We start from the raw sequence: 21,237 nt of genomic DNA, 5'->3' as shown, positions 1-21,237 counted from the left end.
GAGGTTTGCATTTATCATATAGTGAAATAGCTCAAAAATGTTTAGATAGATTTACGTTACACCTCTGACCCCCTCCCACTTTCTTAACACACATGTACTCACTTTGGTAATCTTTTGACAAATCCTCTGTCATTATCAAGGTGAAGTCCTTACTTTGTAACCTTCTATTTCTAGGGCTTGTTTTTATACTTCAAAGTTTTTTTGTTTTTTTTTTAAAATATGCACTTTATGTTGTGAAATAGTGAAATTTAATAGTCATGTGATTATTGACTTGTGGCCTTGGCCTGGTGATGGCTCTCCTGTGGTTGCAAGAGAGATTGTATAAACGTCTTTAAAAAATGTTCTCAGTTGATTGATCACCTCACTAAACATTTTCCCAATGAGCCCCTGAGTTTGAAGTTTTCTTTAATGCATCATTTTGCTTACTGTGTAAATTATTTCTCATATATAGTAATACAGATGATAAAGCAGGATAAATGGTAAATGATAAATGGCCTGTATTTGTATAGCGCTTTACTTAATCCCTAAGGACCCCTAAGCGCTTTACACTACATTCAGTCATTCACCCATTCACACACACATTCACACACTGGTGATGGCAAGCTACTTTGCTTTACGCTTTAGAGCTACGCTGTGTGTAAGAAGTCTTTACGCTGTTGTGGTTTTAGGTTAAGTGCAATTAACCGTAAACTTGTTAGGCACAAAATATCTCAAATAGTCGATCAATTTCCAAATATAAATATAAGGCAGATATAAGGCTGTTTCAAATGATTAAGATTGGTTATGTCAAGCTGTCTTACATATGCTCTCTGGTGCGTATGGTGTTGGTAAGTGGTAGACGCTATTTCACATCACCTGCTTTGAAATAATAGAAATAATCATCCAGTAACCACTGTGTAAATTTTCCTCTCTGAAATCGTTCGAGTGCATTGTGAATTTACAACTTGGTGTATTCAGTTCAGTGTAACACAAGTCAAAACTAGATACTATGCACACTAAGCCATTCAGAAAATTAGAGCAAGGTACGAAAATCTTCTTTCTTACTAGCTTGCTAAAACTCCACTCACATTTGAACATATCTTCCTTCATGTTGTTTTAGTACACATGAAACTAACAAGGCCCAGCTAACTGGGTGATAGGCATCTTTTGAATTTACTGACCTTAATGAAAAAATGTTCTTTGTATAATGTCGTAGCTAAAGGCACAATCTCCTTTTTGGATTGAATTAGTCTTGTTTTCACTGTGCAGTTCTGCAATGGTGTATGGGAAAACATAGGCTCTGTTCCACAACGGAAGGCCAGCAGGTATTAACTCCCTTGGATAAAAGAGCATTTTATTTCCTTTTAAGTGAAACAGGTCTTTGAATTCAGGAATGCAAACAAGGACCAAAATTTGATCAGATACATTTCATGAAATAAAATGTATTCATACACGCAGCCGTTTCTTCTGTTATTTTATTGCACAAAGTTCACCACAACACTTTGCATACATGTCTGCATGTCTCACGGCAGGCAAAGTTGTCTGAATGGAGCATTTGTTATCATCGTTGGGGGTTGGGTTGGCTAGTATCTTTCCACCACTCGAACAAAGTTTCCAATGCAAATAAAAATAAAACTTTAGGAATATTATCTTGGATTTTTTAGGAGCTAGTAACAAATACTTGTTTTGTTTGCAAGCACCTGCCTGCTGACAGAGACAAACAGGTTTTCCTTTGACTGACTCTCTCAGTTTCATCACTGAAAAGATTTTGTTTTTTCAAATGTTTTGCTTTTTGGTGCTAATGTAAATGCAATAAAATTACAAATAGAACAAAACAAAAATCGAACATAATGCTAGTTCATTTTGGTTATAAGACAATCTGCATGTGGAGTATTTTTACATGCAGGCATGTTTACTAGAGGTTTATCAAAACAAGACTCTTCAGAATAAGCTCCTTTACAGCTGTGGGTTTGAGCAGATATTGACCCTTTTGTGTACAAGTACAGGTCCGCCTTCAGGGTTCAACAGTTTGAGCAAACAGAAGACTCAAAATAAAACTGGGAAAACAGGCCCCAAATAAATAAGTCAGAAAAAATTGCTTTTGCTGTTAACGGTGTATAGCAGTGCAGATGGTGGTAAAGTTATAAAAGACTACAACCAGAGTGATAAAAAAAAATCCATCCCCAAACGGCAAATAGTTGGCAATTCACCACAAATTAATTTATTGCGTTAGTTATTGCTTTATGGCAGAAAACAGCTTTAGATTGCAGCTCTGGAGGCTTAAGGCTCTATTTCTAATGGCCTACAGGTGCACATGGCTTTGGAGTGATGTCGGCACAGCTGCCTCTTTCTCAAGCAACATCCTCTTTACAACAGCTAAGGTTGATTGTAAGGAGGTGGAGAGGGGACTAGATCTACCCATGTCCGCATGGTTAGGCTTACACAGATCTGCATTATGTTGCCATCCCCCTTTATCCATAGGCCCTCCTGAACGCATATAGCATTATCTTGATACTACCTCCCCCTTGTGGTCGGTCGGTCAATGACAGCTAATACTCACTTGTAGTGTCTCCAAATGCAGTTGAAGTTGTTTTTCTTTTAATTGTTTTTTTTTTTTTTTTTTTTTTTTTGTAGTGAAGCACACAAACAGACAACAAAGCACGGACAATGATAAACTAGAACAGCACCATGTATGACCTTATACTTTATACTTTTTATGTTTAGTTGGCGATTTCACAAGGTGATTCATAAGGAGATCTGTGCCCCCCTGTGGCAGTGTCTTAGATTGCACAGTATATTGACACTGTTTGGTGTTATGTTATCTTATTAATCTCTTTTTGGCACATAAAATATGAGTGATGTGGAGTGATACAACTAAGTAATTTGCTGAAACACTATGCTAAAGTACAATTTTGGAATACTTGTGCTTGACATGAATATTTTCATTTTATTCTACTTTGTAGAATTTGTCTTCATTCAGTTATTTCACATTAATAGATATTTGAAGTTCCACTTTATATTTAGATTAACGTCATATTAAAGGTATATAAATACAGTTCGTTCGGTCGTAACAATAAGTCTCCACCTCTTTGTCACACTGTTGCTTGCAAGAAAGCAATGACCAGTTGGGGTCACTTGAGATAAATTAGAATTTACATTTTGAATAAATGCGTTTTGAAAATAAGATTTTGTAACAAAAGATGAAAAATAACATATCTTTGTCTCACATTAAACTGCTGACCACGCAGTGTGACATTTTTTATGCAGAAATTGTCTTTCATGTGTACTTTAATACTTTTACTCAATAAAATCTGTGTATAGTACTTCAAGGAGAGGATCAGGGTATTTCTTCCATTGTTGGTTATTTGTGTGTATTTGTTTGTGTGCGTATGATGACACTGATGATACATTTTTCGCCATCTTACAATGCTGTGATTGCAGCCATTCCCCAACTCTCTGTGAATGGTACTCATGGCCATTGATCAGTGGGTTTTGGTCAGTGATTGTTGATCAATGGTCATGAGAATTTGCATAATTCTGATTAAGGAACTGACCTCCCAGCCCATTGTTCCTTCAGTGGGCTGGTTTCAGTCATTATGCAAATGTACTGTTTATAAGATTGGGGAAACCTGCAGTCAGCTGAGACTGAAGAAGTCACTTGGATGAGTGACGAAACGTTTCTCCCACAAAATGCTACGTCCAGATGAACAGAATCAACTTTTGGAGATTTACTTTCCTGGATGTTTGAGAATGCATCAAGATGATGACACTGATTTAGGCAAAAGGCAATTCTGTTTCTTTTGCCATTTATATTGGTTTATTAGAATATTACAGTCAGATGTAGGGAATCAATGCCATTTATATAATTATTCTAATTATTTTTCTTTTGCTGCATCTTCATGGCATGTTATATCTCTGTAAGCAAATTCTTTTAATAGATCACTTTATTTTAATTTATTCTGTATTGAAAAATGCCTCAGAAATAATTTCCTATTCCTATGTATTTTCTGTTTGGGTGTGCAATGCTTAAAAATCACAAAGAGCAATAGAACATGATTTTTTTTTTTACATTATAAATCATTTATTGAAATATAAATCATCTGAATGTACATGATGTAAAATAATGAAGCACAGTATTGAATCATCATACTGGGTGTGATTACCTTTACTTACAGGTAGGGTACTGACAACAACACATCACTCACCCGCACCACAAACATTCACATCCATACAGCCTGCCTTAAGCATCTAAGACCAAAACTAGACGAGAGCTAATTTGTCAGCAACATCAAACGACAACAGCAAGACAAAAATACAGGAAAGTGCAACAACTGTATGTAGTTTATGTCACAGTAAAAGAGAAGGAGGCAGTGGCACAGCTGGTTCAGCAGCAGGAAGATACAGAGGGTTATAAAGAGTCTACAGATAATTGATGTATGACATCATATAAAAATGAATCTGTAGTTTATCTACTGTCTTCTTATAACTAGAACCTGCTAATAGACATCAGGACAACAGATAAAATATGAGGTTAGAGGATGTAACCTTCTGGTAAAGCACTATATACTTTTTATTGACCATGCTGCCATATTTACTGATACAAATGTCTTTTGATCTCTATTATTTTATGATTCCCATATTTGCATGAGAAAACTAATATATTTGACTGTCTACTGTGATGTTTTAATGTTTCTCTGACTGAAGAAGGGAGAATTATCTCCTTTTTTTTCACAAAATTATTGTCTCCAATCGGGTGAATAAGGGTGGACAAGCTTAACATGTGTTTATAAAATATTTGAGTGCTATCCCAATAATTCTTTCTTATATAACAACTCTGAAGCTATTTACATTACAATCACACTTCGTTAGACAAAGCCTATATGACAGATATGACTGGGGACTTCATCTGAGAACAAATGTTTGAATTTGTATTTCTGCAAAAAGCGCAGTGCCAAGAAGCAACTCAGAAGCTCATTTCTCCTAACCATACAAACCGCTGTGGTCAAAATCTACTCGGAATTCACAAACTAAACATGTTTATATATTGATAAAGTAAAAAAATAAATTTGAATTACTGTATGTACTTAACCACTGAATACATTAAATGGTTATATACAAAAAATGCACATAGTCCAAATTTTGTGCTTTAAAATCCAAGTATTGCTACTGATTGTACCAGCATCAGGTGCTTCTCTTGCAGCAGGTGAGTATGGAGTGTGTTTACCTGCCAAAGTTGTTGCTAGTGTTGGAATCATATAGTTTAAATAGTGCACTATAGTGGTTTTATAGATACCATATGAATGACGTCCCGCGGTGTTCAATCAAAGTTCTGAATAACATGTTTAATTTGTCCCTTGTTGCTTATATTGCTGTTAAAAGAATGCCCGATAGAATAAAGCTCTGCAAAGTACAAAGACAAATTTGATCTTTTTATCTAGATGTCTCCAACACACAGGCTCTGAGTCTTCTGAGTTCTTTGAGTAACCTTCTGCTCACTCTCATCTCCAGCCCACAGGGACGGGGGGGCAATGTCCGAGGGGTAGCGATGTCACCACAGAGTCATCCAGATACTGAAGTGGTTTTGTTCTGTCCTCTCTCTCTGATGGGGTGACTGATAGGAGGGATGGCGGGGCTAGAGGGTTGACAGAACAGTCTTTGGTTCATTTACAGGTCTTTCTCTAGATTCCCATATCCTCACACCCCTTGTCTTTTCTGCCAATGCTATATAGGCTGAGCAGTTGTCACAGAAAACTGTCTTCCACCAGGTCACTACAGTCTAGACACATCTCATCCAGCAGCGTGATGTCCTCCAGAGTCTCACCCTCACGCTTAGCAAAGGTGGAACTGCTGGAGCCTGTCTCAATGGCGCTCTCTTCAGATGTTTGAGAGCTACAGGGGGCATAAATAACACACAAGTTAATCTCATCTGAAGCGTAACACTGTGAACTGCAGCAAAAGTCACTGACTTTTACCTGTGTCTGTTCCTCTTTCCATATTCTTCGTCAGATATAGGCTCCAGGTCAGGAAGGGGAATGATATAGCCACTATCAGAGCTCAACCGCTGTTCATCGAAGCCACTTTCTCTGTCTTTCAGCTTCCCCTGGTTTTTGTAGGCAATCCCAATGTAGTCCTCATTTTCCATGCATACCCGAGTAACAGCAGGGTGGTCGCTCTTCAGGAACTCGTGGTTTACTCTTTCGTATTGCTGAATCAAAAACAACATGGGCCCATTAGAACTAGATACCATTACATGGTGGAAACAAAAGATATAACTTTTTCCTGTTGCACAAAAGCAATGATGATTCAATTCACAGAATAACCATAGCACTATGGAGCCACAGGACTGGAGAAGAGCGGTATGTTGTGTGTAATCACTAGCTCATTTGCCAGCTGGATGGTGCGATCTAAACTGAAAATTACATATCTCATGCTAGCGTGAGGTGCTAAAACAGGAGCTGGTTCGTGCTCTGCCACCAGCCATTTACACTGTGGGGAAGGCAGAGGTGAGGCCGGTTTGATGTGCCATGTGTAGTGGCACATTAAGACTGGGTGGTGGAGGCAAGAACTGGGGCTGTGTCATTAGGCCAGCCGCTCTGACATCCAGCTGCTGCATTTGCACTCTAATCACTTGTAGGTTTGTGTGCTTGCATCTGTGTGTATGTGGGTTTTTCTTCGTTGTTTTTTGTTTTTTTAAGAAAACGCGAGAGAGCTTACAAAAAAATCCAAATGCAGAGGGAGTGGAAACGGCTTTAAATACACAGCCTGTATTTTAAACACATGCTTGGTAAATGATACCTAAAAAGCCAATAAACAGCCAGAAAATGAAAAAAATAAAAGGGTAACAGAATGCACAGGTCCAACCATGAGGTCAAGAATGAGCAGAGGTAAATCTTGAAAGCAGGTGTTAAGTTTCCACAGAGCTCTGAGGCTGTAAGAGGTCACAAGGAGACTCACCCTCTTGTAGCTGGAGGGTAACAACGAAGCTACTGTTTCACTCAGACCCAGGAAAGCTGGCCTCTTCTCTGGCTCACTATTCCAGCACTTCATCATCATCTCATACCTGAAAAAGCAACAAACATGTGATCTGATGCAATCGTCGAGAACATACAAGCTGTCTTGCACTTTGTACATTTATCTTGACAGATTCGAGATGCTGTATATCACAGCTCAGAAATTAACACCCCAACAAAGCAACTGTATAACCATTATGTGAACCCCTACATACACATCATGAGGTGCATGCTCTGGTTTTGACATCCTGTATCCACTCTTGATCTTGTTGTAGAAACTCGAGTCCACCACCATCCCTGGGTACGGGGTGCCACCTTTGCACAGAGACATATTCACGTGAGTTTCTCAACCAATATTTGGATTTGCTTTTCTTTAACAGAGGTTTGCTGGGACTCACCTAGGGAGAATATCTCCCAGAGGAGGATGCCGTAAGACCACACGTCGCTCAGAGTTGTGTACAAGTTATCAAAAATACTCTCTGGTGCCATCCACTTCACCGGGAGAAAAGTCTGTTTTACGGCAGAAACAAAATCTTCAGCTATTGTTGAATCTGTTATTTTTTAAACTACAGTATAACTTATCTGGAGAAGAAACACTTACGCTCCCTTTGGATACATAGTTGTTGTCATGCATGATGTCTCTAGCCAATCCAAAGTCACAGATCTTCACTATCTTGCCCTGAGAGAGAAGGACATTCCTGGCTGCAAGGTCTCGATGTACACACTGTTGAAAGAAAGTAAGGAAACCTGATTAGCACTTCATTGAACGACATAGCTGTTCTCAGTTCTCTCTTAAACTCATATTCTCTTCGAGCTCAAAACAGTACACTCTGCTCCCATAGCTACTCTCTCAAGTATATTTTTAATGCAGTTTCATAATGCTTTATAAAGCATACTCTTTGTGTATACATGCCAGTTGGAGGGATGTCTGTGACCATTGGATATTTAGGGATAATAACTATGAAGCTGAATGAAAAACTTCTGGCTGCAGTGCGTCCCTGTCTGGTAATTCTAGCTCTGGCTGTGCTGCTACTATATTCAGTTCCTGGCCTCTTTCTGGAGTGGGCTCAGCAGCCTTCATGGGACTGCTTATCACACAACCGCTGATTCCTTAGTTCGCCCCTTTGGCCAGTATGGCTGTCTTCATATAGGTCAAAGCACAAAACCTACAACCTGCGATTAGTGCAGAGGGAAGCAGGGGAATGCAAGGTTGTAGATCTGTGCGTGAAAAAAAAATTATTTTAAACTTACATTTTTGGAGGCAAGAAACTCCATGCCTTTGGCCACCTGGTATGTAAAGCTGAGCAGGTCAGTGGTGGTGAGGCCTTCATTTACGTCGTCTGACAGCATGATTTCCATTTCACCTTCTGGTTTAGAAAACACACACAAACATACCCTGAAGCGTTACGCGAGTATATGTTCAACGTGTATTGCAAATATAGCACTGCCTGCGCAAACCTGGCTTTTACTAATGGCAGGGAGAAATGAGGCATTATTATGCATGTGCTGCAATTATCCTCTCCATGTAATTACAGGGTTTTACCAGTCCTAAAATTCTGACAGGGTGTACCCCCTGGCTAAAACACTGACTCAAACATAGCACCAAGGCCAAACAAGTCCACATCAATAACTCTGAGGGCAGAGCAAGAAGCAGGACAGGAAGTCGGTGCGTACCACTCGAGTCTTTCTGCGAGGGTGGATGGTCATAGTTAGACCGCTGGATGTCTGAGTACTTGGAGGCATTGCTCATCTCCAGCATGGGCACATACTGAGTGCTGTCAGCCTGCTTCATATCCATGTAGTCCCCTTTGCTTTCAAATGACAGGATCACATAACTGGGAGCAAAGACAAGAAAGGAACGTTGTTAGTGATGGCAACCTATAGCAAAAATACATTCTACAAATTATGTGCATGTCAGTTTATATGTGTGTGTGTCCTTAAATCCTCTCACTCCCCTAGGCTGAGGTTAGAGGAAGATGTGGTTGAGGATAACATGGTAGCCAGGATTAAATTGTGTTATGGTCATTTTGAGGTGTGGTCACTGTGAGTCATCCATCAACACAGATGAGCCTCAAAAGAGAGCGAGAGGGGGCTGCTATTTTACCATGAGGATTTGGGTGGACACAATTAACAGGTACCTCCATAGTAACGCAATTAAATTGAAAGCGGAGACCACTTCAGACTGTGATCTGATTAGGCAAAGATGCCAGACAACCTCCTCAACCATGGAGAAACTGGTGATAGAGTTACTGATTGGGGGTAGATGGACAATGTGAGTGCACGTGTTGTAAACGGTTGCTTGGGCTTGTAAAGACTTGAGGATGTTTGGTCTTTTTGCAAAGTACCTTTTGATAACTGTCTGCATGGAAAAAAAATATCATTCCACAAATGAAAATACATTATTTGTGATATATGTGCAGATGTGAGAAATATCTTCTATATGTTGTACCTCCTGCTGCTTTCATCTGCAGGGTTGATTCCAAAGATATCCAGCTCCTTCTTGTTCTTCTCGGGGTTCAGACTGAGGAAGTTCTCCCTGTTCTTGTGCAGATAGTTAACCAGGTCCCCATAGAAGCAGTACTCAGTGATAATGTAGATAGGGCCTGGGAACAACACAGAAGATGAAGTCGTGCATTGGCGTCAGTCTGCAGGCTAATCTTATCAGAGGCTCATAAAAGGCTAAAAGCACAGTCAAGAGGGCAAGCCTCCACTTTCCCATAAAAAGCCTATTAAAATACCACACCCAGCAAGAGCTGAGGAAGGCTGTCAATCTTTTTGGGCTGTTACGATTATAAATGTCTGCAGTTCCCAAATTTGAAAGAGTGTTTGTGTGAGTGCATGCATACAAATGTGGGTGTTATTGTTTGTGTGTCTTTGTAAAGTGGTGACTAAATAACATAGGAGAGGCAACAGTGGTTATGATAAACAGTCATTATACTACCTTACATGTTTGCTTATGAAAGTGTGTGTGTGTGTGTGTGTGTGTGTGTGTGTGTGTGTGTGTGTGTGTGTGTGTGTGTGTGTGTGTGTGTGTGTGTGTGTGTGTGTGTGTTTATGTGTCTTTATGTCCTTGGTTTGTGTGGGTTATTTACCTGACTTGGTGCATGCTCCCAGGAGGTTAACAATGTTGAGATGGGGTCCAAGATGAGTCATGATCTTGAGTTCAGACATCAGGGCCTGTTTCTCACTGGAGCGTGCTGTGGCTGAAAGAAGGTACAGCAAGCATGACTATCACATCACACACTCAGTCAAACCAACAACAAACCACTCAGTCCCATATCTAAAGACTTTTATCATAAGATATGGGACTAAAGACAAAAATCTTTCACTGTAGTGTCCTGTCTTCACTATAGTGAAAACTCTTAGGTATTTTTCTTGTCTTTACAGCTTTCACTTTACCACCCCCCTGAGTTCCTTCAACATATAAAATCAGCTGTCAGCTGTTTTCCCAGTAATATGTGATAATGTATATAGACAGACCTGTGCCACTGACTGAATTCATTGTTAGAATTTTTTCAAGGCTTATTTTATTTACTACTGAATTGGCAGCAGTTATGACATGGCAACTGTTAAACTCACGTTTCAGCATTTTCACTGCCACCTTCATGACAGGTTGCGAGCGGCTGAGTCCATAGGCGGTGCCCTCTACCACCTTCCCAAAGGCTCCAGAGCCCAAGATACGACCTGTGAAAGACGCGACAACAGGGGATCAAATTCCTTGTAATAAAAACAAAAGAAACTGCTCAGGCATACAAACACATCCATACACTTTGCATGCTTCTGCTCTCTCATCTGTGACTCTTTCCAGTGATTGACTGTCCCCTTGATCACTGACTCAAAACAAATCCCAGGCAGAAAAACCTCAAGCTGGATTAGTTTATCGCACCCTAACTTCAAAGAAAGAGTGAGCCATCCTGGCTGGAACATCCCACCAGGGAGGCCACAGAGCCTCTATAGAGTTAGCATATAAAAAATGACTGTCAGCTCACCAAGCACCAGTCTGTCACGGGGAAACTCCCATCTGGAGTCATAGGGAAGCTGCATGGGATCCACATAGATGTACTCATGACCGTCTGGGCTCACAGATTCTATGACCCTCCAGCGGATTTCATAACGTGGTTTCTGGGAGACAAAGAACGCATAAAAGATGGTTAATTAACCTTTGCAAATTTACTTTTGTTCTAACAGTATTGGGGTCTTTGTTTTGCAGATCCACACACAAATTAAATTTCCTTTATTGTCTCAAAAGAAATTTTTAAGTTCAGGAGCTGATTATGCAATATCCAGATATTTTGCAGGTGAAAAGACTAATAGTGTCCAGTTGAAATCTCAGAGTAAAATCTGCAGTGCATTATGTATGCTGAAAAAAGAGAAATGGATGAACAGGTGAGCAGGTGAGAAGTGGGGATAAAATGCAAAAATGATCACAACAATACCTGTTTCCAGATAACAACCAAGACAATGAGTGAGATGATGACAATGACCAGGAGCACCAGCACAGCAGCAGCTACAGTCAGCTCAGGGTGAGGGCCTGTTCAAGAGGAAATCCAGCAGTCACACATGTTAAATGGATCATGCATTAATCACGTGGATGCAACATGTCTACTGAAATTCTTGCAGTGAAATGTGCTTTATTTATTGCATAAGAAATATGAAAACCACAGCGTGCGCAGAGAGTTAAGCCAAAAAGTCGTGTTGAGAAAACAACACAGAAGTGGGGGGGATGGGGTGGAGATGAGAAGCTGTTGTAGGGAGATGGGGGTGAAATTGTGAAGCTCATTTGAAAGGACCAAATGGCCTAGTGATTCCTGGAGTCCCAAAAATTAGCTGTCAGAAGAAGAGCCCTTTCCTCATGACCCACCATCAGTTGCGCCACTAAAAAGTCATCAGCTGACAGCTGCTACAACACTGGCAGAGCTAAGCTGGCCCTAAACAGTCTTTACAGAGCACATCACACCCTGAGCGTCAAAAATTAAAGGAAATTTGGAGGATAAAAGGTGGAAAAAACAACATCATTTCAAAGCTAGGTTAAAAAAAGGAGGTTATTAAAAAGGATGCAGTGAAATATGTTTGTGTGCGCTCACCATTGGACACTAGTTTGACCTCCCTGCTGACAACAGCCATTTCATTCCTGGCCAGGCAGCGCACTGCCATTGTGCTTTCCAGATGACCAAACATGACCTGGCTCTCCAGGTTATTGTCTTCATCAATGTGTGAGTCCAATGTGATCTCAGTGGAGTTGGCAGGGATGGGCACCCACGAAGACGAATCATTAGCGCAACTGGATGGTAACAGCAGTAAAAAGACTATGTAGTGCATGTGTGTATATAGAGAGGTCTAGAAACAAATGAATGTTTTCTCAAAGAAGACTGGACGTACTGTTTGATATTCTTGCAGACAAACCACTCCACCATGGGTGTCGGCTGCCCTCTGGTAATGCAAACCACAGACTGGCCTTGAGGTGAGCCATGGTGGACGTCCATCAGATCAACAATGACTGCAGGCACTGTAACACAGTCAGTGTAAGCATGAGAAAAAACAGACTTTAACTGAGGCTAAAAGGTTGTCAGAGCAGTATTCATGGGAATTGATTTCTCTGACCTTTGACTTCAAGGATTAAACTGATATCACGACTTTGGTTTCCGTTCTCCACCCGCATGGTGTAGTTCCCACTGTCCTCCTCCTTGGCTCGGATCAGGGTGAGAACACTCATGTAGCTGTAAAGAACAACACAACCAGAAGTTCCAATAAGCACCCAGTAGTGACAGCTCACAGTCGCATCCACTCTAACTAATTAAAAGGTAAACTAGCTAATGCATGAGAATTTTACTTTGAGGTTGTCATTAGCTCTGCTGCCATTAGTGGCGTTTCACCTGGTTTCACTGGTCTTCCGGGTGATGGTGGAGATCTCTGCAGTCACATCGCTGAGTGGGTAGCCATCTTTAAACCAGCTGACATGAACACTTGGGAAGGAGTTGACAACAGCCCTGAACTCCCGGACTTCATCCAGCGCTGCAGATTCGTATTCTCTGAACTCTGGCTTGACGGACAAGAACTCACTTGCTGTGAGACATGAAGAGAGTCCAAAAGATAATCAGTAATATATCATTGTAAAAAGAAAGACCTCAGAATAGTATACATGATATTCACTCTGGATAAGGAAGGTTTTATACCATAAACTTGAATAGCTAGTTGTTTCGTCTGGCCCCTGTTACTCAGTATGTCAGTGATGGAGCAAGAGTAGATGCCGCTGTCTTTGGTTGAAGCTTGTGGGATGGTCAGGGTATAAAAGATCTCCTGAGTTCTCTTATTTTCTCGCACTGTTTTTGTACCACGATTTGCCTGCCAAACAAAAAAGGAACATCAGAGATGCTTAGTTACAAACAATTTTAAAACAACATTAAATACAGTTGGAGTCAAAATGACATTCACCAGTTTGCCAGGATACTTCCAGTGATCTTCCAGAATCTCAGATCCCCGAGCCAGACAGGTGACAGTTATTGTGTCGCCCACCAGCAGAGCAGTCTTTTTCGCTGTCAACTCAACATCCAGCTCATCTGCGATACAACATTTTATCAAGTTAAAATGATGGTGCAGAGGTAAATCTTGATCAAAGAAGTTCAAGCTGAAAGCTTAGAATTAACATGTAGGATGCTAAACTTGTGTCTTTGTCTTACATATTCACAAACGCAAGAAAACGCACCTGTCCAGCCATGGACAATGTATTCCTCGCTGTAGAATTCGTCTCCATTTATGACGGCCTTGCAGACATAGGTTCCAGCAGTGAATATCCCCAAAGCGCCCCTCTTGCTGTCATAAATACTAGGCACAGGCTGCTGGGTGTCACTGTTAACCAGAGTTACGTTAGCATTTGGATCAGACACTCGACACTGGATCTCCATCTCATCGTATCCAGACAGGACGTGGTTGCTAAAAGGTATCAGTGATTCCAGAAAGGGGACATCGGGGTCTGTGTAGGAATAAAACAAGATTCTCACACCAGAAAATAAAATCAAACACACAAAACAAACAAGCTCAGTTTACTCCATACCTGGAACATAAATGTAGATTCTGCTAAATTCTGCTGTATCCTCAGTGATAGTTCTACTATAAAAGCACGTGTAGTAGCCAGTGTGGCTTGCTGTGGCACTATCCACTGTGATGGTGCTGATAAACAAGCCGTTGGGGTCCTCTTGCGTTTGCTCAGATACATTGATTGGCGTCTCCCAGCCCAGTTCTTCCTGTCCATGACAGGTCAAGGTGAAAGGGGTGTGGAGAGTAACTACCATCTCGTCCAGCTCTGGCAGCAGCACAGGGACTGAAGATGATGGGATCATTCCTGCAGTGGGAGCTGAAAGAAGACACATACAGTGGGTCATAAATCTTCTATAGGTCCTAAATACTCTATGGTCTGTCAGTCTGTCAGTCTGTCTTTCTTACCTTTCACGTGCAAGTTAAAGGAGAACTGAGCAGTGTGAGAGTCACTTTGAGCAATTATGGTATAATTTCCATTGTCTTTTTCCAGAGGATGTCTGAACTTCAAAGTGCTCAGATACCTGGGTAAGAAAATGATAAATATCTATAAATTTTAAATAAGTTTCCCACATGTGTAAAGTGAGCATTATGGTGACAGCACCTCATCCATCTTAGCATGTTGACAGAAAACACCCAATCTAGCTCTGCACATTTACGCTAAAATCACATTTACATCTCATTGTCATACATGTCTTTTTTTTTTTTTTTTTAAATGTTACTAGTTTTGCCGCTACTTGTGGGAGATGTTATGTTATACAACCACCATAAGACCTTCAAACTAAATAACTGCTGTCAATGTTGAATTTTCCTGCATAAAAATCTAATAACAAAGAATATTTTTCCTCACCGATTTCCTCCCTGGTGGCTAGTCGTAGTAAAGAGGTAGTAGTTCACTTGTAAGTCTTTTCCATCTCTCATCCATGTCACTTTGGGGGCTGGGTATGCGTCAATAATGATAGTAAACTCTGTCTCCTCAAAACTGTGGACAAATTCTGTGGATAAAATCCCACTGTGGTCCATGGCCACAAAAGAATTCTCCTCTGCAAAAGGAAAAAGCAGACGACTGCAGGTTAAAATGGGTTAAAGTGAGTGAGGAAAAGTTAACAGTGGTGCAAGTCAAGGACTGGGAAGAAGGCACATTGACAGGGAGGCTGAAGGTGAAATGAAGACCTGACACACATCTGTTGAACCCATCCTATAAAACACAGTAGCTGATGCTGAAAGCAGTGGTGATGTTTTATGGTTGGATAGCAGAAAATGACTTCCACACACTGTTGAAAGCACTTTGTGTACATATGCGAAACTACTAATTTGACCTGAATGATGATGAGAATGTTAAATATATATGATATAACTGATTTTAAGTCGGCCGTTCACGCAGTTATTCACATTATTACAGCTCTGCTGGAAACTCATTGATGGTATCTAGGAAAAGTTTCTGGGGGATGACTCACCAAAGACCGTCACAGCCACCTTTTTGACTCTGACCTCACCGCTTTTGTCTGTAACAGAGCACTCATAGGTGCCACTGTCCTGTGAGGTGGCTCGTGGGATACTGAGGATGTAGACGACCCGCTCAGGAAAAGTTTCCTTCATCAAAACTGCATCCTTAGCCTATAGACACAAAAGAACAGTGTGAGATCACCAGAGAAAAAAAATATTAGCAATATGATATCTGAATGTTGTAATTCACAGAGTTTTCCCTTTTACAGATACAACATCTGTATATCAGAATCTGTATGTCGTGGTGCTGAAGGCTAATGGTTAAAACACTTGCTAGGCCACAGGAGATAAATTAGGATCACAGAGGCTTTTAAAGAGCCTGTAATTGCAGCTGAGACCAAAACCAGGAGTCGTAAGTCCTGTGTTCCTACCCTGACCATCTCTGGAAAAGGGCTTAAAGGAATCCCATGCAAAATGTGCCACATAGATTAAGTATCTGAATATAAACAAACTTAAGTTACAAATGCAACTTGCTCTGACCCTTCAACATAACACTTTAAAAGCATTAAATGTTTAGCTGGTTTACAGGTGCAGATAACATCTGTCCGACATGTTTCAAGGTCAGTGGGGTCAAAGATTTACTATGGTTCCTCTTGCCCTTCTTTTAAACTGCTTCTTTCCCTCAAGATAGCTGTGGCAGTTAACTCTATGCAAAAGTGCTGTGTTTGGCTTACATCCTCACAATAAAGACCCAACCTTCAGTTGCTGCTTTCCTAACACATAATTTGTAACCACTAAAGGCTGTCCTCTGAGCTATATTCCACTTGCCACTGCTAGCTTTGGGTCCAAAACCATTATTTTCTTATTTAAGGCTCAGTACTGCTGGCTTGGAAATGACATTGGGTAGAAGGACACACTGCAAGATGAAGTGGACGAGTGGCTGAAGCTGTATAGGAGACTAAATTTAATTAAAATGGGAAAACACAGAGGGAAATGACTGCATCTTGCCTGTTTTTTAGGATGGAGCCACTGCTGTTGGAAGTCCAGGCCAGAAGGAACGATGCATGTGATGTTGAAAGGCTGCCCTGCTCGCAGTGTCTCTTCACTGGCTATTATCTCCATGTCAGAATCCTCAAAATCCTTCCCCTCCATAGGGTCTAAAGAGGGACCAGCGGAGAGCATTTATCAGCAACACAATCTCTCACATCACGTGTGGCAGCCTGATTACCGTGACTTGATTTATCACAGAGTGGTGGTTATACACCAACACACACACACAAACACACAGAGAGTGCAAACATGCATGTGAAGTCATCCCACTTCTGTAATAATGACATAATGTCATGCAGTGAGATCACCCTGTAGCCTTCTCTTCATAAACAGGAGTGTTTCCAGCTGTTCAGTTATTCTTCTTTTTTTTTTTATCTTTATCCTGCCATTTACCATCTCTATAGCTCCTGTTTCTTTTTTAATAAAATGAGAGTATATCATACTACAACTACACTTGTCTTGACTTACCATTAGATATTACAGTGTAAATAGAACTTCGGAATATCTGGCCATTCACAGTGGTTTCACACTGGTACTGCCCAGGAGATAGGTTGTTTGAGAAGAACCCTTCTTTGCTGTTGTATAAGGCATGCATAGCCTCTCCACTGGGGACTTTTCTCAGGATGACATAGGAGTCCCAGTGAGACACACGACATGGGATGTTGAATCCATAATTGTCCATGGAGACAAGCAGGTCTGTGGGTAACTCGGGGACAAATGGAACATGTGGATCTAGGTACAAAAAGAGGATTTTTATAATTTGCTTCATGACTTTGTTTTTTTTTTTTTTTGTTTGTTTGTTTTTTTTTTTTTTTTGCTAATGCTCTGTTAGAGTCAACCTAATATTCTTTAAATGTCTCGAAAGCTGTATTTTCAAATTCACTCTGTTGGCCTATTTCAGCTTTATTTGATAGATTCGGTGAGGAAACGACAGGAAAGCGGGGGCAGAGAGAGAAAGGGGAAGACATGCGGCAAAGGGGCACGGGTGGGACTTAAACCCGTGGCGGTCGCCCTAAGCCTATGGCATGTGGGCGCCCGCTAAACGCGAAAAACCGACACCCCCCACAAATTCACTCTTGTGCTGTAAGCCGCCCGAGCAAAAGTTATATGGTATAGCATAGCATATGACCAATATATTCACCTGGGACAAAAACATAAATTTCTGCTTCAGCATCTTCCAGTTCTTCATCCGGGTCTTCGTATTTGCACGTGTAATAACCTGTGTTTTCTACAGTTGCGTTGTCTATGAAGAGCGTTGAAGTGTAATACCCCGGATAAACTAGGGCGTTTTTCGGCAGCGGTTCCTCCCAAACCACGTTTCTTTTACCGGTGCAGCTTATATTGAAGATGGAATTGCGCTGTAGGACAAACTCCTCCTGGTCAGACAAGATGGTTGGTGGAGGCAGTCCAGAGGTAACTAAGAGACAGTTTGGTAAACATCAGAGAAACAGCTGGGAAACTATCAAAAGGATTTACCTGCAGACTGTTTTACTTACCTGAAACCAAAACCACCAAACTGCCCCCAAAGAGGACAAACGTCTTCAGCCAATCCATGACTATGGATCCTTTGACCTGTAAAGACAAACGGTTATTTATTAAAGACGAGGACACTTTATCCGATCTTACATGATTTATCCAATTTGAAAGCATTAATGTTTAAAAAATAGATCAGTGGAGTTTTCACTTTTGAATTTTGACTTCTACTTCCTTTAAGCCCAACTTTAAGTAATTATATCGAGCATGCGCTTGCTATGATAACCCCATGCTTGCACATTTCTGGTGCCACACATTGATTTAGTGCTGAAACTGTACACGTATGAAGTTTATTGCAGATATGCATCCATTATTTTATTAAGAGGAGAATTACTATTCGCAAATTGTGACTCGCAATTCTGCCGTTAACCCTTTAACCTGAACCATGAAATAACTGCCAGAAATCTTGAATTGTTTGATAACGGAGTGTTTGTTAGACAAAATATATAAAAATATATCAAATTTTAATCTGATTATATATGATATTTAATTTGTATCACATTTGCTACACAAGCCATATTTTTGCAATTTAGTCATTAAAAAGTTGTCATGCAATTCATATCATTTTTGAGGGTAAAAAAAAGTCACGCTGATGATGTAGAAGTCTCAAAAACTCACAAAAACACATGTATCAAATATGATACACTGGGTTTTAAAGGGTTAATAACTCCGAGGTACTTTGAATAGGAGCCAGTGGTGGCTGCTCCCAATCGATAGAGGGCGACACAGTCCGCCTTATAAGTGCATCGAAGCTAATCCCCCGCTTTGCTTACTCGCTCTCCTAAAGCTTATCTTTTCGTTTTATAAATGCACATTTTAGTTTTTGCATGGAATGTAAGCACAAATTGGTTACACATTGTTCTGTTTCTCCCCTTTTTGTTACAATTCTAAATGTACCTATAAAAACACTGTTATCAACTGGATAATCAGGTCTGATACCTTCTCAAATTTAGCCCATTATTCCGAACAATTCTTTACAAAGATCGTGTTATGTCTGGCTTTTTCAGGTAGCTCTGCAACTATGATCCCCATATTCTTTGAAGCTGATGGGCGATCAGGGATTTTTTTTTTTCTAAATCAGGGGCAACATAATTTGAGTGGCTCACTCAAAGAAAACTCTGATAAAGATTAAGCTCCCCTTCAATTAACTCTCTTTAAGTACTTTTCTTTCTTTTTATATCTCAAAATAGGTTTTACATGTGACGGGGAGGTCTAGATTCCATTTTCTGTAACTTCCCTGGTCCCAGACAATACAGCTGCTGGTCCCTTTGCTGTTTCCTGTGGCTGCCCGCTCTGGCTCAGTCGAAAAGAACTAAATTATCCATGGGTAACCTGGGTTTGTTTAGCTCTATAATTAGCGCGCCCAGTGTGCACAAAAGTACATATTCGCGTGGGAATCAGTTGACAAAATGCCTAATCCGTTTGGCATGTTTGTGCACTCGCGTTGTCTCAAACAATTTCGAGAGGGGACTTTTCAATTGCATTGGCTTGGCAAGAATTCTGTAGCCACTGCGCGTAAATCTGACTGAGCCTAAAGTGGCAGTAAGACTTCGTGCACGTCCCGATCCACTTTTATTTCCTCTGCTCTCCCAGCAGGAGACTCAACAAATGCGCCACAGAGCAAACGCATCCTCCGCTGGGTTTGGACACAGTTGAGCAACAGCTGATATTGGCTTATCTCAACTTTCACTGGGTCGGTTATGTGCCATAATTTTCCATAAAAAATTAAGAAACTGTCGAATACAGTTAAAATGTTTTAAATTCTTGTGAGTATTCACTCTTGAAATTCTGACCACAAGCGGTATTCCTCTGTTAAACCCGTTGGTGACATGGCCCTAAAAGTTCTTCCTTTCTTCTTTTTCTCCTCTTGGATCAGTTCAGCTGCCGCTCGAAATCTCCAGTCAGCCTTATTGAAGTGCACCCAGTACAGATTTTCCATTTTAATTCCTCACATTCCTGGGACAGACTAGAAAACAATGTGATGTACAATTTCCAATGTGTTTCTCATTAAATGCCAAGCAGCATCCCACAATGGAGCCTTCAGTCTTCGAATTGACACTTCCAGCTGTGAGCCTAAAACCGAGCGCTTTTATCCAGCAGAGTCAGCATGATCTCTCCGCTTGGCGTCCAGGGGTGAGACCATATGGTGCAAGGGGGAGAGGAAATCAAACCCCAAAATCCTTTTGGATTGTTTAATGCAAAGCCTGCACGCAAATTGCAGGGTCGAAGGGCTCCCTGCGATCCATATTAAGTGAATGCAACTTTTAGATCAACTTTTCTATTAATATGATACGAAATGATATGGTGCATTAATTGGCTAAACTAATTAGGAATACAATTAAACTCCATCTAATCTTACAGAACAGTAATCTACTATAGATTTCCCACTTAATTATATCAAAACGAGACAACTTTTCAAAAGACTAAGAAAAATAGTTTCAATCGACCCCTTGATTACCTTATACTAATCCCTGCTTTATATTCCTTTCGTGTAAGTATATCCACAATGAATTGGTCACTCCAAATGCCGCAGCATAAAGGGTCCTTTGCAGCGGTTATAATCCTCAGAGGTCCTGCTCTGTGAGAGCATATGTGCCACCCTCTGTCCGCATCCACGACTGCCTTCACTACTGCACTCCAGCTACATCGACCTGTAACTGATTCGATGTTACAGTCCACCCTCCTCCCACCCGAAAAAAAGTAATCATCTGTCTCAAAGTAAATAACTCCCAGGAAATGACCCCCCCTCCCTTTCTCTTCTTTCGAGCTCCGAGACCCTTTTCAAAGTAAGAGTCGGGCGTGTATACCCGCTGAAATCTGGGCACAAAATGGCATTTTCACTGGACTTTAGTCGGATACGAAAACTTCTGAAAGTAAAACTCTTCATGAGATATTTTTGGGGAACCTATGTTGTATGTGATGATGTTTAGCTTTGATGGATATGGTATTTTGTGACTAATTGTATTAGTGATTCATGTTAAGAAGGGTTTTCCTCAAATTAAAACTTACTTATCTATGTTTTCTTGCAGGATCCCCGTAGCCTACAGTGAACACAGTTCTCAGTCAGAAACCGCGAACTGCGGCTCTCGGAACGCATAGAGGGCGCTCCAACACCACCATATCACCACCTACCTTTTAGTCTTTTCTTCTTCTCTCTCTCTCTCTCTCTCTCTCCCTGACTCAAAGG

General features: G+C 40.8%; 1 protein-coding gene across 1 annotated transcript; it reads right to left on the bottom strand.

The window, feature by feature from the left end:
• Nucleotides 1-4,063: 4,063 nt before the first annotated feature.
• Nucleotides 4,064-20,717, bottom strand: pdgfra (platelet-derived growth factor receptor, alpha polypeptide). The gene is made up of 29 exons (XM_063466770.1): nucleotides 20,509-20,717; nucleotides 18,014-18,089; nucleotides 17,659-17,934; nucleotides 16,986-17,249; nucleotides 16,476-16,624; nucleotides 15,479-15,638; nucleotides 14,872-15,064; nucleotides 14,430-14,545; nucleotides 14,041-14,340; nucleotides 13,693-13,959; nucleotides 13,422-13,546; nucleotides 13,163-13,331; nucleotides 12,863-13,052; nucleotides 12,591-12,706; nucleotides 12,369-12,495; nucleotides 12,074-12,270; nucleotides 11,426-11,520; nucleotides 10,979-11,111; nucleotides 10,569-10,673; nucleotides 10,082-10,192; nucleotides 9,439-9,592; nucleotides 8,664-8,824; nucleotides 8,241-8,356; nucleotides 7,591-7,713; nucleotides 7,388-7,499; nucleotides 7,205-7,304; nucleotides 6,934-7,039; nucleotides 5,952-6,184; nucleotides 4,064-5,868 (listed from the first exon to the last, which is right to left on the bottom strand). The coding sequence occupies exons 2-29, from the start codon at nucleotides 18,069-18,071 to the stop codon at nucleotides 5,721-5,723; spliced, it is 4,404 nt and encodes a 1,467-aa protein (XP_063322840.1). The 5' UTR covers nucleotides 18,072-18,089; nucleotides 20,509-20,717; the 3' UTR covers nucleotides 4,064-5,720.
• Nucleotides 20,718-21,237: the final 520 nt, after the last annotated feature.

Source organism: Pelmatolapia mariae, linkage group LG23, assembly GCF_036321145.2.
Source record: "Pelmatolapia mariae isolate MD_Pm_ZW linkage group LG23, Pm_UMD_F_2, whole genome shotgun sequence".
NCBI classification, from domain to species: domain Eukaryota; kingdom Metazoa; phylum Chordata; class Actinopteri; order Cichliformes; family Cichlidae; genus Pelmatolapia; species Pelmatolapia mariae.
This window is presented reverse-complemented; position numbering and strand designations above follow the sequence as displayed.